General features: G+C 40.3%; 1 protein-coding gene across 4 annotated transcripts in view; it reads left to right on the top strand.

Annotated features, from left to right (window-relative positions):
• lepr (leptin receptor) overlaps positions 1-18,862 on the top strand; it is a 50,441-nt gene that overhangs the window by 13,298 nt on the left and 18,281 nt on the right. The window contains exons 2-7 of one of the 4 annotated variants that reach the window (XM_035957368.2): positions 2,296-2,325; positions 10,153-10,213; positions 11,493-11,545; positions 13,678-13,905; positions 16,338-16,470; positions 17,077-17,261. In XM_035957368.2, coding sequence (XP_035813261.2) covers positions 10,197-10,213; positions 11,493-11,545; positions 13,678-13,905; positions 16,338-16,470; positions 17,077-17,261 — 616 coding nt within the window. In that variant the 5' untranslated portion in view covers positions 2,296-2,325; positions 10,153-10,196. Of the gene's footprint in view, positions 1-2,295; positions 2,326-6,579; positions 6,809-10,152; positions 10,214-11,492; positions 11,546-13,677; positions 13,906-16,337; positions 16,471-17,076; positions 17,262-18,862 lie in introns of those variants that run through there. The other 3 variants (XM_035957367.2, XM_023290510.3, XM_055004894.1) reach the window with 3 other exon arrangements.

Here is an 18,862-nt window from a genome sequence, read left to right on the forward strand (position 1 = left end):
ATATCTACATTGGTCCACAATTTTTTTTTCCTACAAAGAATGCTAGTAAATTGTGCGCTGATTATGATTTTAGGTGCCATTCTTTGAAAGATACTTAGAAAGGATAAAATCTAAAATTTATGAAACAGTTTAAAAAAGAAACATTCTCAGAGCAGATTATAATATTTAAAGCCAGACATCTACCTGAAACCTAAAAAATGTTCTCAGGAGATTATTACCATCATGGTAATCAGATGCATGCTGTAGCCATCATCTCCTTCCTGTTCTGGCTCCAGTCTTCCTTTGCAACTGAACATCAAACATGTGGTCCTCGCAGCAAAGTACAGCCACCTCAAAGGTTGAATATCAAAACAGACACCAGATTGGATCATTATGGTGCAAAATGTGCACTGCAGAGGACTAATAGAGATCAAGGTTGAAGGAATTTCCTGCTTCAGTGGTGTAATAATGAACGACCATCACATTTAACTCAGAAAAACCCTGCTGGTGTCAAGCCCTGACATCATTTATGTGTCATTTTAATCATTGAATTGTTTTATTTTTAACCTTTCCATGTGAGGATTAGATACCAAGAGGATGACGTCATTCTTGCACACAGGTTGGGGTGATGTCATCGGAGGGGATGATATCATCTCTTCACTCTGAATGCACACTGTAGGTGCGGTTGCTGCTGCAGTGTTTCCACTCTGTCTCACATCCATGTCTGATCGCTGAACCTTACAACTTGACCTAATTTTAGATATTGTATCACAGGCTGTGAATCTCATACTTCTCTACCACTTTAACAATGTGTCTCAAAAGAATGGCAGATATTTCCTGTGGCAGGAAACAAGGGCAAACAAAGATGCTTTAGAGAAAACGATTTACAGGAAAAACCTCCTAAGTGATTAGCTTTGGCAGCAAGTTAGTGTTTCCCAAATCCAATATGTTCACTTTATGAGCAATTTCAAGTCAAAGTGTGTGACTGAAATGTTAAAAATAGCTTCCATGTAAAAGTGTTTTTGCAATAGTTTTCATCAAGTTTCTAAGTTGAGTCCGGCATTGTGAGTCATGTCCCCAGAACGTTAAAATCAAAGACGGTCGATGGCAGTTTTCTGTTTACTTTGCATTTGTGGAAAGAAAGCAAATAACTCATTTGCTCACTTAATTTTAGCTGATGATGACATCCTAACAAAAGATAAATCTGACAGCAGAAAAAAACTTTTGTTTTCCGTCTTCTTTACTACATCTGGCTGCTCCTCAGAGGAGGCTGTGGATGTGAAACCAGATGCCTCCAACACTCACTGCAGCTCTCAGTGACGGAGGAGTCCCAGGCTGCTGAACATAATGAGCCAAATCCATCTCAATAAAGATCAGTGAGCTGTAGAAGTGAGGTGATGGGCCTCCATCATGATGCAGATCGAGGAAATCCATTTGCAAATTAATCTCCTCTCCTTCGTAACTGCAAATTTATGCAAGCACACAGTGACGCATCCTTTCTACGTCATAGAGTTTGATGGTGACTGCAGGCTCTATCTCACGCTGGAAGACATACACGTAAACCTGTACTGCTATACTTGTAAGGACATTATGCTGCATTAAATCCCCCAAAGACTTACCGTAAGCTTAAGATAACTGTTCCAACCTGGACACGGCCTCAGTCTGGTTGTAATTCCTATCTGGGCTCCATAGCGTCTTTGTGGTTCGCACAGCTGCCATCCAGCAAGAAGTTACTGAGTCAAAATCTGCTAGACAGGAGCGTCCTTTGTGGAGATTTCATCTATTCTTCATGGCTGTCTGGATTTATCCAGATGCTCTAGTTTCCTCTCACAGAATGTGGCTGTGAATGTCATTGTCTGTGTCAATATGTTAGGTCTTTGATGGAAATATAACTTTTATGGAGTCACCTCTACTTTTAGCTTGCTCTGCAGTGTATAAACTGGATGGATGGATTTCTGGAAAATCAAGCCTAGTTGTAAAATAAATGGTTAACCGTGTGTTGTGATGGGTCAGTCATTAAATCTGACTCAGCAAGTCTTCCTACCCCAATGACTATATGGGCTGCTTGTCCCAACTTCTGCAATGTAACCGACTTAGCAGAATATAGCATTTTCGATTAGAACACAAAACCTTGTGTTTTATCAGGAAAGATCAGGCTTTTGGTTAAAATACAAGACCTTCACTGTCATTGCTACAGTAAGAAAGACAAAGGAAAGTTCATGGTTAAAAGTAACAGTGATTATTTGTATGAAAATGGAAATGAAAGTTCAATGTTGTTTTGACCCATCCATTGACCCCAACCTCTTTCTTATTCAGATTTTGTGGCTCTACGGTGTCATCTAACTGGTAAGTACTCATGCATATGTATGTTGACTACCACAATATTCACATACAACTACAAACTGTGGTTGTATGTGACAGACCAGTAGTTTGGTTACATGATGTCTAACAAAACTCCTGCGGTATGATATGTCTAATAATACCAAGAATGTATAATCAGAGGTGTGAGACTTAATAAGGATTCACACCTACAGACAAGCCAGTCATTAGATTGTCAGCTCGATTTTCTCTCATTCCAACGACCAACACTGACACATGACACTTCACACACCGACACAAATGCACTCTGGTTGGTCTAACAGACAGTGATTTATTGTTTTCATTGTGTGACATCATATCTTTTTATTAGTTACAAATGTGATAGTTTGTTCTGACCACAGGCTTGATTACATCCAGGAAGTAGGTTACTGACCAAAGCAAATGCCTGATGTGTTGGAAGCTGTTGTGTACAGATCATGAGTCAAGAAAGAGAACTAGTAGACGATGCACAACTATAAGACAAACAGTAGTAAACCAGTATTTATAAATATAATGGTTTCTAAATTCAGTATATACATATAAAGTCTGCAGCTGGTTCAGTTTAATTCCAAGTCAATCAGGACAATAAAATCATTCACTGCTGTAGAATCGTCTGTATAGTTAATAAAGATAGAGGTGAACCATACTTTCCAAGTTAATAATGGACTGTCTGTTTGCATTTGGAAAAGTAGGTTGACTTGGTGGTGTGGTCACGGATTCACGTCTGGAAGGAAATTTTTTTCCAGGCCTGAAACAGTGGGCTTTTTAGGTTTATTCAAAATTAAGGGAAAAATAAACCTGCCTCAGATAACCGGACTGTTTGCACTTCTGCTGCTGCTGACTCCAGTTTCATATGAGCACAACAGGTGTTTTTATGGTGAGTGCCTGGAGCACAGTTGAACACACAGTCGCTATGTAGTTCTCAGGAAGTCAGAGGCTTTCCTAAGCAGAAGGAAGTGAAATACAGAGGAAAGACAGAGACGTTAGAGACCTAGAGGCAGTAAGTATTGCAGTTGTTGTCTTGTTGCCAACAAGCGAGTTATCAACACACACATGCTACAATAAGTAGGAGTGGCGATCCCCATAATTATTGTGACGGAAAAGATAAGTTTGCAGTATTTGTCCTTTGAGCAAACTGTGACTTATGTATGCTTATCTAACTGTTCCACTGCCACTGTCAAAGTATCTCTGGGCGTGCTGAAAAATAGCTTCTAATTGGCTTAAAGCTGACATGCCAGAGGTTGAAGACATGAAGCACATCTGAGGTCTTTTCGCGCTGTTGTGTTCAACAAGTTGCCAGATTTCCTCAGTCTTTAATTATTCAGTACAACAGCGCATTCTCAGTATAGGGATTTTTAAAAAGGTGGCATTTTCTAGCTTTGCAGGAGTGACGAGCACCTAGAGAGAAGGAAGTGACATGTGGTGACCAATCGTGTCCCACACTATACAGATTAATTGGAGTGTTTGTGCTCTAATTAGAAACAGCTATGGCACCAATTATAGTTATGAGAACAGTAGAATGTACACAGCTGCAACAGACTCATGTATTTGTAAAAATCCTGCTTTGCATGAGAAGCTTAAATCAAGACAGGAAGCTGCTGGTCCACAGGGACATACTGGATGTGTATCAAAATACATGGCTACACCCTTTGTGAGCTAGATGTGGAATGTTACAAAACATGGAGAAACTAACAAACTAAATCTTTGTTGGTTTGTAGCTTCAGATTGCTAATAGGTGTGAATCTCACTGTGTTTTCAGTATTCCTGTCATTACAGTGACTGACAAAAGTAGAAAGTGAATATGGATAGATTGATTATTCCAATTTTATAACCCTAAAAACTTTGCAAGGACAGTGTATCCTCTCAGCTAATCCAAAAATGAGCAAAGAGCAATGAGATGGAGTAAAGTTGAGGTGGACAATAAAGTGGCTACTCCCTTAATGATGAATATGTTTAAGCCTTAGTAACACTTTAAAGGGCAATCTATATGAAAATTCACCCCCTGCACAGTTATGGTGAAAGGAAAATCTACAAATAGAGACCAAAACTGTTTGCTGCACCAGGCTGTAAACATGTTTATTTAAGCTGTAAAGTTGGACATTTTAACGTGGGGGTCTATAGAGATTGACTCACTTTTGAAGCCTGTTTCAAGTGGCCTTTTGAGGAACTGCAGTTTTTGGGAAGTCCCGGTTGGTTTAATTTCTCAGCCTTTGCGCTTCCAACTCTGTCCTAACAATGTGGTGAATAGATAGCCCACACACAAATAAACAAACAAATAAACAAACAAACAATGATGTTTTACTGATATTGTGATAAAGAAGTACAATACTTATTATAAACTTAATAACTAGAAAGGGAAGTGAGCAAATCAAATAACACAAAAAGCATTTATTACCAGTGCCAATGTGTAAGAGATATTGTTATATAATAATATGTATAATGTAAGCAAATGCAGCATGACAACAATGCCACATATTTCACAATTGTACTTGGATCAATCGGGTATCATCTAATTACCCTGCTTACAGCAAACATCTGTCAACTTATTTAATTTTATTTTGTCTATTGGAGTAAATATGCAATATTTCCTGAGAAGCTCCTTTGAAGCAGTATCACATTTAAATGCTCCACTGAAGTATCACTACCTTAAAGTAGTACTGAGGTATATGAGTGTAGATTTAAGGATAGGGTGAATGCATTTGCAAAACAAGAAAGCACTCAGAGAGTGCAATACTCCACCAAGGCTGCTCAGTCGTTGTATGATTTCTGATGGCTGAAATCGTGAAAAAAGTTATGGCAGAAATCACGGCACCATAGAATGTGGCTATAGATGTATCCACTGTAAATGTCAGATAAATTGTATTATTATTCTCCTGCACAATATTGTTTATGTATTAAGAAGACATTGTAGTCCTGCAGTGCCACCTTGTGGTCTGTTCCGCTTTTATTTTGTTAAGCGCGCGTTTCTTCTTCTTCTGCGGTTTTTGTGACGCCGAACTTCGTTTCTTTGTCTAAACAACGTTGTGCTCACGCATCGTCGGAGAAACGGTAAAAGCTGTCTAAAAACAGTAGTTATACATCACATTTATCTGTTTGAATTGTATTAAGGAAAGGTTTACATTGTGATTTACCTCATTATCCTGTATTCGTAGCTCTGAACAGCGACGTGTGTGTGTATATCGAGCTGGAGAGCATGCTAGCTGATGGCTAACACTTAAATTAGCGCCCTTGGAACGGCGGAATGAGGTATGAAAATGTTAAATATGCATTATTATCAGATGAGTTGCGTTTATTTGCATTGATGTGAACATGATTTATATGTGAATTGTTTGTGATATTACAGTGAGACATTGTTTATTCTGTTTAATTCTGTAGTTTTCACGGTGCTTATGGTACACGGTGCTGGTCGAGAGTGAGAGTAACACCCGGGGCGCTACACCCACAAACAAACTGACCTTGCTGAGCACAGGCGTGTTATGCATGTGTAGGTTATTGACCTAAATATGTAGCGGGCAGCCGGAATTGATGGGACTCAGAAACACTCCCACAATTTAATCTTTTGTTCCTTGTATCATTTCCGACAGATAAATCCTGATAAGCCCGCCATGGTCGATTTGTAGTAAGACCGCAATCATGTGATCGTCAGCAGGCCGCCCCCATAGTGTTCACTTGTCATAGTTACAGTGACTGTGACTGTCTCACAACGCTACAGAAATCTTTAACAAATCCGTGGATCCAGACTATAAGCCACATCACTGCCAAAATCTAAACACTTGGTCCTTGTGTCATTTCTGACCTTTCCTGAAAATTTCATTCAAATCTGTTGGTCCATTTTTGAGAAATGTTGCCACATACAGACAAACCACGGATAACTTCGCCGAGGCTCCACCTATTTGACGCAGTAAAAAAACAGATAATATTCATTGATGTACAAGAGAATAAGCAGCAAAATGCCTGAGAGCCTCAATGCATTGTATTGCTTTGTACCTATTTTATACTGTCACCTGGTGGCTGAATTCTGTGTTTTCCTTTTAATATATAAAAACATTTCCATCATAAATTGATGCAGGAAGGGTACAAACGTATGTCAGGTCCTCTGCAATGGTAAAACGAAACATAAACCAATGCTCAGGTGCAGTACTTGGATAAAATACAGTCCGCTACAAAATGTGGCAAGATTTCAGAGGCGTCCTGAACGCCTCACGGTCGCCTGTCCCTCCTCCCTTCAGCAGCTCCACTGTTCAGTCTCGGCTCTTTACGCTGGAAGCTCGGCTGGTCTCTACGTCAAAGAAACGGCAGCAGCGTGTGAGAGGGAACGTGTTTCTCCGTGGGAAATCCTCCTCACTGCTGTCAGCGGACAGCGAAGTGTGAAGGAGAGGAGAGCAGTTCGGATTAAACTCCACTGAATGAACTTCACCGAAGGAAACCTGCGCGCAAAAAACCTTCAACACCTCCTCCAGAAGCGATAAACGTAAGAACCCGCTCTGCTCTCAACTTTAACGCTTCCAGAAACCACGTATGAGCGACCTTCCAACCGCTCCTGTAACCTTTCACACCCTCTCCTCTCTTTTTCCACACTGAAGTGGGGATTTACTCACCCACTTCTGTCAAACTGACAACTTGAGTCTTTTTCCAATTTCCATGTGTTTGGTGTTTTTCCATCTGTGATTGTTTTTTTTTTTGTTTTTTTTTTTGTCTGTTATTATTACGTTGAAAGGTGCCGTAATATAAGGCAACCACCTTCTTTGCATTCAGTGTCCAAACTACTGTTTTCTTATGGTGAGTTTCCATTTATCGGTCTTAACTTTCTGTGCGCTTTTTCAACCTGATTTGCATAAAAGTTGTTGCGGAGCTTTGTGACAGGTGGGACGCGAATAGCCCCATTACTTAACATTTATTGTGATGATGTAGAAAAGTTAGTAATGTGTAGAAGAGAACAACTCGTCAGCAGAGCGTTGCTGCTGCAGTGGCTGCTGATGAGGAGGACTATGGGGGGGAAACAAGCCTCAACAAGTCTCCGTGCGCAGCAGCTTCAGACCGGTAGGCAGTGAGTCAGACCTGGATGAATAGCTGGCGAGGTGGAGTCCTTGGAGGGCGAGGTGGAGTCCTTGGAGGACGTGGAGCAGAGGGACAGAGCCTCTCCTGCAAGTGGGAAAAATAGTTTCAGATTGTTGTCTTGATGTAGGCTAACTGTTTCCAAAGAGGATGGGGAAGCAGGAGAATGGTGCTTTTGGATAGGCAGTCACTGCTGGTCCTACAATGAGCCATTAGTTGGTAGATGCACTTGGACAAGTGTGTTTTCACAGCAGTAAGTAAAGTAAATATTAGCTGAGTCAGTTAATTCAACTACTGAGCTGCAAGTGGTTAAATGCTGGCTGCTGTTCCTTGGTCCACAGTGAAATAATTAGATTATTTGAATGTATTACATCATCAGCCTGGACATCCTGAGTTATTTCTCAGGTTTTTCAACAACACATCTCGATCAAACCAATTAATTTATTCAAATAACCTGTCAGTAGTGATTAATCTGGCAATTATCTCCATTTAAGACAATCTATGAAGACAGAGAAACATGCCCATCACCTGGGCTTTGCTCAAGCCAACAAGAATGACTCAAAATTGTTTGGACTAACAATCCGAAAGCCAACGATGTTTATTTTAACATGATACAGAGGTGAGTGGGAAGTTATCGCATTTTAGGAGCCAGAACAAGGACCGCTTCAAAATCATCTAAAAATATTTTGATTATCAAAATAGTCTGGAAAATATTTTTCTCTTTTAAAAACAATTCACTGTTATTTTACCGATTTTATTACAGATAATATCTTGTAAAATCACAGAAAAAGTATTTATTGTTGAAAATCTGTATTTTGACAAATAGTATTTTTTCCAATATGTGACACTGTTTTTGCCACATTTAAATCTGCTTTAAAAAAAAAGCTCACTATTTTATAGATATTTGATGTTATCTTTAAAGTATTTCATAATTTAATAACAGATTTTTTTAATGATATTTTAAAACACTTTAGCTGTGTAGCCTGGAGCTTGCTCATGTAACACCCCTCCACCCCCTCCCCAAGCATCACCTGATAAGTACTTAACAAGTCAGTTGTTCAATTATCATTGTAACGTTGTGGGTGTGTAGTTATGGACCAGCAAAACCCCACTTTTATGATAAGAGTGTACTTATTAAACAGACCTTTACATGAAGATAGGGACTCTTCTGTATTGTTTGAAATAGTCTTACTTTCTATTGAGGTTGAGTGTGGTTTTAATTGCTCCTTTGACAAAATAACTACACTGTAGGCTACGTCATGGGATTATGCAGATTTGGCAGAGATTTTGTGTTTATACTGTGACAGTAATCCTGTTGCTATCTCTGATTAGATTAAACCGTTGTAGGCAGTGTTACAAATCAGTGAGGGTTTTTTCCATGACATTTTTGGATTTTGCGGATTGTTTTTTGCAATGTATGGATCAGCCAAAAATTGATATTCACACCTGGTTATGTTCTCCATTACAGTGCCTCAATTTTTTATTATCATATACTACATGTCGATACCCAGGACTGAGACTGAAAGACTTTGTGCAAACAGGAGATTCAGGACTGTGCTTCTTTCTTTCAAACATGCAAAACACAGTGAGTCATTGCACCGTGAAGTTAGTATGTAATATTATTATAAAAACTTTGCCATGTGCAGTTTTGCTTTGCACTGAGTGACTGTCATTTTTAAGTTAATAAATACAAAATACATATAGGAAGATTCAAAGGTTAACTTTAAATACAAGAACTGTGCACTTTCTAGTCATTAAACCACAGCAGTGTCTTCATTATTGTTTCTGTTCTGGTAAAAACTGAAATCTCACTTTCAGTATTTATAGAGAAGTGTTCACAACACAGAGTGCTACATGACAGGTGGCCTCCTCTCCCAGGAGCTGCAGATGTTGTGCTGTGTACGTTTGGTGGGGACAGACGTGTTTAAATACATGAGATGCTGCTCAGTATATTTTCCCCTGCAGTCTCATCATGCTGCTGTACATCTCCGGGTTAATTCATTGAACGTGTCCTTTTGGTTTATTCCTGTTATTATTCTCACTGATTCTTGTAAACATTGGAGAGCTGTGGCACACATATACTAGACTGATTTGCAAATCATTACCTTATTGCACACATGCTGAACACACAGTTCCTGGTGTGTTTTTTCCATGGTGCTGTTTTTGACCGATGCATATCAATGAATTGAAAGATGTGGTCGCTGTAATTGCCTGACCGCTCTTCTTTGGCACTGGAACCATGAAATTCATAATGAAGGGCAATGCCGATAAAAAGTGTGTTAATTGGATTTAATTTCAATTAGAGAAATAAGAAATCAAATAGCCACCAGTCTGGACTGTGATAAATGCAGATGAGCTCTAGTGAGCAGGTAAATGGACAAAAAGAAGAAATGATTTCACCTTTTCCTTTGTTGTCCTCTGTGAACAAGCTTGTTTCATGAATGAAAAGCAGCTCTGGAGTGTTTTATCTGTGTAGGGGAGGGTGGGAGGTCCTCCTGTCAGTAAGAGCTCTGCCTTTAAAATTGGATGAGTCTGAGAAATCCTTGTTGTCCTTTAATGCCAATACTCCAGTACAGTTACTATGCAGTCTGCTTGGTTCTACCCTTTGCCAAGAATTGTAAGTACCCCCATTTATCCCCGTTAGGACAAAGCTCTTCAGCCTTGCTTGAATCAAAATCCACTGCTTCAGATCTTTGTGCACTTTCACTACAAGAAGCCTCCTTAAACCTCTGTGTTTCTTCTCTATCTCTCTATCCTCAGTGAGATTCTCACCAGCCAAAACCCAGACAGACCATGCTAACGCTATGACCACGACTACAATGTAAGTACCAGCATATGGGTTAATCTTCTCTTAATGACGCGTTGAATTCAATTTAGTTGGGCAAAGTGCTGCTATTTGGACTGATCATGGTGGACAGTATCTTTTTCTGCACAAGACTCAATCTTAAAACTTTAGTCTGAAATTGGCTGTGATTAAGAAAAGCAACACAAACACTGCCAAACTCCCAATGGATGGATTTGGAGGTGCTCTTTGGAATCGCTAGCATTTAATTTTATATCAGCAAATTTGCAGTGTGTAATGTTTTCCATTCAGGTGAAATACAAACGTTAATAAACCTCTGATATTGACGTGAAACTGGAATCTTTTTTCTTTGCAGTCAGAAAACTTTAAGATTATGATATTGGATGAAGGATCATAAATTATTGAGAAAAAAATCTTTTTAGAGCAGAGTTGAATGTTAGAGCAGTTGATAAGATCACATGGTGCAACCAGAAGTAGAAGAAGTAGAATTTTAAAGATAAAAGTAATAGAATTATACACAAGTAATGCAGTGATACAGCTGCACATCGGATAGTGTTAAATCTCATCTCAATTAAAATCAATTTAAATAAACAGACGTTACATTAGAGAGACCCTGAGCCAACAATGCAGGCTTCTAGAGCCAAGAGCAAAATATAAAAACAGGGAACCACTGCTCTAGCATACAAATCTGAGTATCAGTAAGCAGCAACCTTTGTGAATGTGAAATACTGACCAGTGTCTTGTGTTGCAACATAGACGGTTTATGCCAGATGAGTCATTAAGTGTGTAGAGAAGTTGGTCCAGTTCTTCCAGTGCACAGTTAATCTGTATCAAACTCCAGTTCTCTGGTACTGGCTTGATGAGAAAAGTGGCATCTGCTCTGTCATGACACATTCTTTTGTAATCATTGCAGATCTGTTGATAATGAGTTGTTTTATGTCAGCAAGTGTGAGTTTTTGATTGAGGTTGCATCACTCAGAGCTTTCACGAGACACCGAAGAGAGATCAGAAATGCAGATACACCAGTTGAATCCTCCGGATAATTACAACATGTTACTAAAAGCATGTCATACACACCTATTGTTTACACTTTCATTATGTTTTTGCAGCAGACCCAAACAGCTACTAGTTCTCTTGACACCTGACTCGCTCCGTTGTTGCCTACATTTTGGCTCTTTTATAGCTGCTCTAGTAATTTTCTTTTTTGTGTTGTTTTCTCTTTATCTCACTTTACTCCTGTTTTTTATCTTGTCTTTAATCATTCATCCATTGCTTACATCCCTCTGTGTCTCTACAGGGTTCGGTCTGTAGTGCTGACGGTCCTGATGCATATTTTCCTGGCTCCCTATGGTGAGTTTCATCTCAAACACAGGATGTCTTCTTCCAGCTTGTGCTAGTCTCTTTCTTTATATGACCTGTTAAGTACAGAGAACAGAGTCGACAGGTTCATTTCCTGATTAGTTTTTTCGATCAAATGAAATGATACACTCCAAACACTCCAAAGACACACATCACAGTGGTTCTTTCTTTGACCTTTTATGTCTAAACCGAGCCTGGAGATGTTTCCAGTCAGGAATGTCAAGAACATAAATTTAAGTAGGGTCAGTGTGAGGAGTTTCATTTATCAGATGGGCTTTGTGACGGTTTGGTTCTGACAGAAAGCTTCTGATGTTGTCATTGTAGAAGAAAATGACTTATGAATGTGAATTGGGCGTAGCAGCTTCTGCTTGGAACCAATTTAGTTGTGTAGTTTCGTCTGCAACGGTGCCAATTATAGATAAGCCACTTATCTAGGACTGTCCCGAACACCATATTTGGAGTTTCGAAGCTGAAGACGGAACAGACCACGGATGCGCCTACAATAACATGACAATTATCTACAGTTGGTATTAGTTGCAGTTTTCAGGTCATTTGTCAAGTACGATTTGTCTACCACTCGACTGCTTGGGGGTCAGTCTACATAAATTCTGAAGTTCTAAACATCAACTGTATCTGGACACTTCACTTTTGCATCTTACCATAGTTTAGGGCTGATTTGTGCAAAATTGTGATTTTTCTCACAGATATTCTTGCAGTTTGATTTTTGTTATATTTTTTAAAGTCAAGTTCATTTCAATATTCACTGTGTAATATCTTTAAAACATGACAGCGTATTAACACGAGATACCACTGAAATTGTTACTGTCATTGTGGCCTTTGTGAGTCACTAACGACATCATTTCAAATTGTGATTTCAATCTGTACTCAGTGAATTGTTCAGCTCTAACCGAATTGTAAGTTGTAAGTTTGTCAAATGGTCACATGCCAGTGTCTGAGTGTCAGCATAGATAACTGAGATGCGACTAGATTAAATATCCTTGTCTTAGAACAACTAATGATGCATAATGTTGATGTGTAATGAGTGCTGTTGGATTACCATTTTGTCTTATTTGGTTTCATTTGGCTTCAGACCAGACACAGCCATGTTTCATCCTGTGTTAAATTTTATACTGTTTGAAGGTGTTCCTCAAACTTCTATTTTTTCTTTCATGCTTTTTAGGTCCATTTGCGTCTGTAACATAACATTTATATACAGACAACACAGCCTTTTATATCACCGTTTAGTGTTAATCCTCCAAAACAGCCGACCTACAAGTTTGCCACAAAAAACCTAAATCATTGAAAGCTGAATTTCTCCTAAAGAGTCCTAGTAGAATTTTTTAAGTGTTGGGCAAAGATAAATCAATTTAAACCAGTTTAATCAGATGGTTTCTCCATAGTGCTCTGAGGTTTGCACTACCATAGATGTGACTTCTCTATTCTTTTTCCGACTTTTTGCTCATAATTTCAAGTGCTACTCTGGGTTTTGAAGGAGTAACACTGGCCATGAAGTGTACATCCGTATACTTTCCTGATAGAACACAGAAGCCTCATAACACTATTGACTCTCGATTGCTAGAGATGTGTTTTAGTTTACTAGACAGATTTCCCCTGTGTGAGGCTCATGTGGTTACTGCTACCAAAATGAAAACCACAGTGCTTTTATGAGCCACTATCAGTTTGTCGAACTGACATGATGACTTTCACCTGGGTCCAAATCAATAAGATGTCAGCTGTGCACTAACAAAGTTTTTTCTGTTTCATTTTCCAGTGAAACACAGACTGTCTTTTTAGCCAGTGGATGCAAAAACAAAATTACACAGAATTTGCCTCTGAAATTGCTGTTAACATTGTGCAACATTTTGGGGAACAGAAACAAAAAGCAAAAAAAAGGCCCTGAATGCCTTTCAGCTATATTAGGCAGTGGTTTCAGCAAGAACAATACAAATGGTTGTGTTTACCACAGAAAAGTTCATTATAAACATATCCACCATATTATAAGGTCACCTGTTTGATTCAGAATACAGAAACCCAACATTTAAATGATAATAACTCTCAATAGTCAGCTTTTTTCCCCGTCCGTGTGTTGAAACCTAATTAACTCCCCGCCTCTCTGTGAGCAGATGCTCAGAGTTTGGAACCTGAGGATGGAGCCTCGCTTCACTCAGGTGCCCTGGGCCTCCCATGGCAGGTTGAGCTGTGCTGTGACTCACCTTCAGCCCACCCTGGTGTCGAGGGAGGCGCCACGAACACATCAGAGGCTAACCGCTCTGAATCAATCCTCCCACTTCGTCCTCGCTGCAAGTACAGGAGCTCGACAACCCAATCACATCCCAATGAGCCCTCTGGTGGTAAGTGAGAGTTTATGTCCACAAAGTTTCTGAGCAAAAAAGCCTCGACATTCTTTATTTTGTGCAGTCGACAGAAGATAATCAGTTAGTCTTTGTGCTCATAGCAAGATTATTAGGTTTCTGGAGTCAAAGGTGAGCATGGTGGAATTATTTTCAGGAATAAATATGTAATTTTGATAGACAGAGGCAAGGTTTTAGGGAGTGGAACTTTAAAGGTAAATATACAAAGCAAATCTGTTCTTGGACACAAACTGAACACTAATGAGTGCTGTACAACCGCATGCACAGTCCCACAGGAGACGCAGCACACATCCCGACTGATGTTTTATGTTTGACTTTATACGGTGCAGGACTGACAGCAGTGTCTGAATGAGGCAACAAGACTGTGTTTGTTCCCAAGAAAGCCTTTTAAGTGATTCATCAGCAGCGACAGGTGAGCTGCACAATGTGGCTCCGGTTCGTCAGGGCACCCAGCAGGGTTAATGTGACACAGACTCATTCAGCAGCATCACTTATCACTGCTAGAAATGCCCCCAAAGATCAGGTTGACAGGCTCATTACACTTTAATGGTTTTTTATCTGGGGGCTGCACAGTGGCGTAGTGGTTAGCACTTTCGCCTTGCAGCTAGAAGATCCCTGGTTCGCGTCCCGGCTTTCCCGGGATCTTTCTGCATGGAGTTTGCATGTTCTCCCTGTGCATGCGTGGGTTTTCTCCGGGTACTCCGGCTTCCTCCCACAGTCCAAAAATATGCTGAGGTTAATTGATTATTCTAAATTGCCCATAGGTGTGAATGTGTGAGTGATTGTTTGTCTTTGTATGTGGCCCTGCGACAGACTGGCGACCTGTCTAGGGTGTCCCCTGCCTTCACCTGAGTCAGCTGGGATAGGCTCCAGCCCCCCCCGCGACCCTAGTGAGGATTAAGCGGTGTATAGATAATGGATGGTTTTTTATCTGGCATCCCTCCCTCCTCCTGCTGTCAGTGTGGGCGACCATGTGAGTCCTACCCTGTCGTCAGTTAACAAGATGATCAGGTTCAGTAGGATCCGCTCTGCCTTTTATCAATCAAACCATGCGCACCCTCTGATTGATTGTTCATTTGCAAGGAGAGAAAATAAGAGGGTCATTAAGTTTAAACCGCCGACAGGAGCCGGTTCAAGTGAGTCATAATTATAAAATACTCTCCTGATATCGTCCGTGTGGAGGTGAAGATGGCTGAGACACGGCGGAGGTGAGGAGGATTTGTTTGTTTGCATCGATCAGTGAGGCACTGTGACGCACAAGCGCTCCGAGCTCCTCGTGTACGTGATGGCAATTAAACAGTGAAGCTAAAGGCCTCTTTTGTGCCTTCTGATTGCTTTACAGGCCTTTAAGCAGATGGGAATGATTCAGCTGTCCACAAAGCATTGTAAAAATTTCAAAACAGTCATTCTGTGTACATGTTAGTCATAACGTTTCATTCATGCCTTTGTTGCTTTCTGCAGCAAAAAACCTTCCCTAAGACAGGTGCGAGTTACAGAAGACAAAGACTGAAGCAAAACTACATTTGCAACAGCTGCAGTATTCAAACCAAATATTAAAATGTTTGCTTGGCTCTGACCTGTCTGGGCACAGACATAAGACCTCTGGGGGTGACCTATTGTGGGATGTTGGCAGTTTGTCCTTTGGGTTGCAGAGTGGTTCCTCCCACAAATGTTCATTCAGTTTAGAATCTATGGAGGTTAGAGGCTGAATCAACACGTTGGACTCTTTGTCGTGTTCCTCGAGTCATTCCTGAGCAGTTTTTGTGGTGCCACAGAGTGCATTGTCCTGCTGGGTGAAGCCACTGCTGTTTGGGAATGCCTTAGGAAGTTGCACCGAAGTATGATTTTGCAGACAAAGTGTTTTCATGCTAGCATTTAGAATTTCACATTTTTCAAAAGTTCTCGATTATTCCATTGCCCACAGTCATGGACTTGATGATTTTGGAATTTGTGCATGTGTTTTCATGCAGAAAACTTGAAAAACTGCTTGGTTTGTCAGTAAATACTTGCAAAACTGGTGATGTTCTCTCCATCTTCTGCCAGATTTTGTGTTTACATGATTAGTAAACGTTAACATAGATTTAACTCAATTAGACTCTTTGTTACACCAGTAAAAGTGAGATTTATCTCAAGGAAAATATCTCCAACATTAATGTTGTTTATCTTTTATATTAAAAAATATAATGACTTAAGTGTCGGTGATATTTTTTTTTTTCCTTTTCTTTACCTTCATGTCCTACTTCCCGGGCTGTAGGCGCGACCGTGTTGCTGTTAGCACACCAAATGTTTCTCTGAGAGATTTTCATAGTTTCATAGCAGACGCTTCATTCTCAGAATATTATCCTGGCTGCTTTCTTAGAAGACTTCATCAGGACTTCACAGTCTGCTAACATGCAAATGTGATTTCTCAGCAGGCACCTGTGTTGACATACTGTGCAGAATTGATGAAAACTGGGGAAATCTGACTTGTGATCTTCAGTCTCACGGCCAACGGTCCGGCACGCTGGATGTTGGTCTGATGGCGGTCAGATTACAGCGCCTGCTGTGAGTATGAAGCAGCTGCCGTCAGTTGTTTCATCCGTGCTCTGCTTCTCTAGAGTGTGTACATACGATTCATTGTGTGTCCGTGTACTTTTGTGTGATTGCCCTTACCGACTGCTCACTGGGGGGTTAAGCATGTGTGTTTACTGTGATCAGCAGAGGGGCAGCTATGTTACATATTCCTGTAGACACCCACTCACTGTTGATCTAACACAAGCTTGTTAAGAGCTGAATGGTAATAAGACATGTTGCACACTGTTGTGAAGTGTTTACTGTACAAGTAAACAAATTGATTTTCCCCTCAAAGTCAATTTATTCGCTGCTCTGAGGCTTTTAATCATATTCAGCAGATAAACATGTCACAGGTGTTACAGAACTGGAGATGCTCTAATTTCCATATTTTCAAAGGCTTTTCCTCCATGGTAACAAAGTCAAAAGAAACGTAATTAAAAACTGCATAACAGCTAATAAATGTACCCGGAACTCTTAATCTGAAATATACTGTAATTTTACGAATACTGTAATTTTCCAAGTTTATATTTACAGTCAGATACTATTTTTGCTGCACTGAGAAAACAGCAGCTCAAGTAATTTTCTGTCCATTTCCAGATCTCAGAAAACAGGCACAGAAGTGAACAATCCTGCATCTGATTGTCCTGTTGTTTGTGAAGCGGAGGATTCTTTCATGTGCTCCATCACTCTTGACCCTACAACAAGCTTTGTCACCGTGGTAACTGTCAGCATCTTAGACGCCGTGGCTCCTCCAGTTCTGCTCAGAATTCCTGCCCGACCTGGTAAGAAACAAGACATATTTTTTGTTGTTTTCTTTATTAGTTTTATATTAGTAATCCAGTTTGCCTTGAAATATTTGAAGATGGAATTACTCGTGGCTAGAGGATATACTTGGTAGTTGAGGTGAACAACACTGATTATCTCATTACAAGGGCACTTTTGAAGGTGTGGGATATATTCGCCAGCAAGTGAAGTCAATTCTTGAGCTTACTGTATTGGAAGCAGAAAAAATGGGCAGGTGCAAGAATCGGTGTGGCTTTGACAAGAACCACATTGTGATACGTCTCTGAAACAGCAGCTGTTGTAGAGTATTACCAATATGTAGAGGTTAGTATCTACTTAAAGTGGCCCGAGGAAGGACAAGTGGTGTTTTGGTGACAGTGTCATGTCATAGTGAAGAAATCAGCTTCTAGCTTGAATCGACCCAACTCAAGCCCACAATTTCTACTGGAAACTGTTGCTCGGTCATGTTGATTCACCCTGTACAACATCAGGAAGTTCAGATCCTTCCTGTCTGAACATGTAGCACAACTCCTGGTACAGGCTCTCGCAATATCACACATCGAAACGGCAACTTCTTATTGGCAGGTCTCCCCGCATGCACGATCAAACCTCTGCAGATGATAAGAAAAGACTAAAAACCCAGCTCTACACTGAACACCTTTGCACTTGACAGACTGCAAACAACAAAAAAACAAATTCCTATTACCTCTCGCGTTGCCTGTAGGTACCACAGACACATTTGAACTTGTTTTATGACACTCAGGTTTTTCTCTTCACTAGATCCTTTTTTTGTGTTGTATTTACTCTCAGACGTACGTCGCTTTGGATAAAAGCATCTGCTAAATTAAACAGTAAATTGTAGAATTGAAGGCTGGGCAGTGTGGTCTGCTCCCAAAGAAGAGCTACTGTAGCACAAACTGATGAGAACTTTAATGCGGAAAGATGTCAGAACATGCAGTTCTGCATCTCAGATTGCTGTGTGTGGGACTGTAAAGCCAGTCAACAGTCAAAGTGCACATGCTGACCTAAAAGCACCTACAATGGGAACATGAGTGGGCAGGTGGTTGTGCATCATTTCCCTGAGTAGGAGATGGCAGGAAGATGCACTATGAGAAGAAGATAAGCCAATGGAGGCATTGTTGGGCTCTGGGGAGTGTTGTTCGAGGAAACCTTAGGCCCTGACAGTCATGGAGGTGTTGCATTGACAGCAGGATGATCCACCCATGTTTAAAAAAGGTTTGAAGAACATGACAAAAGAGATCTTTGGGATTTGCTAGAACAACAAGTCGGATTCATGGAAGCACCACCTCTTCCAGGACTCCCAGTGCTGACCTCTTGTTGCCTGATACCACGGAACAACCTCAGAGTTCTGAGGAGTCCAGACGTTGATGGTTCAGAGCAGTTTTGGCAGCATAAGTGGGACTTACAGGATATCTGGCAGGTGGTATAAATGTTTAGCAGATTAATATAACTCAGTTCTCAGGAATGGTGTACAACTCTTGTTTATTTTGGAGAAGCTCTACATGTGTCTCCATTAGTTATGGGAAAAGTACAAGATCATTGGTTATATTACAGGATGATGTTGCAGGCTGAGAGAAAC

The sequence above is a fragment of the Amphiprion ocellaris genome, chromosome 2, assembly GCF_022539595.1.
Source record: "Amphiprion ocellaris isolate individual 3 ecotype Okinawa chromosome 2, ASM2253959v1, whole genome shotgun sequence".
Lineage (NCBI taxonomy): Eukaryota > Metazoa > Chordata > Actinopteri > Pomacentridae > Amphiprion > Amphiprion ocellaris.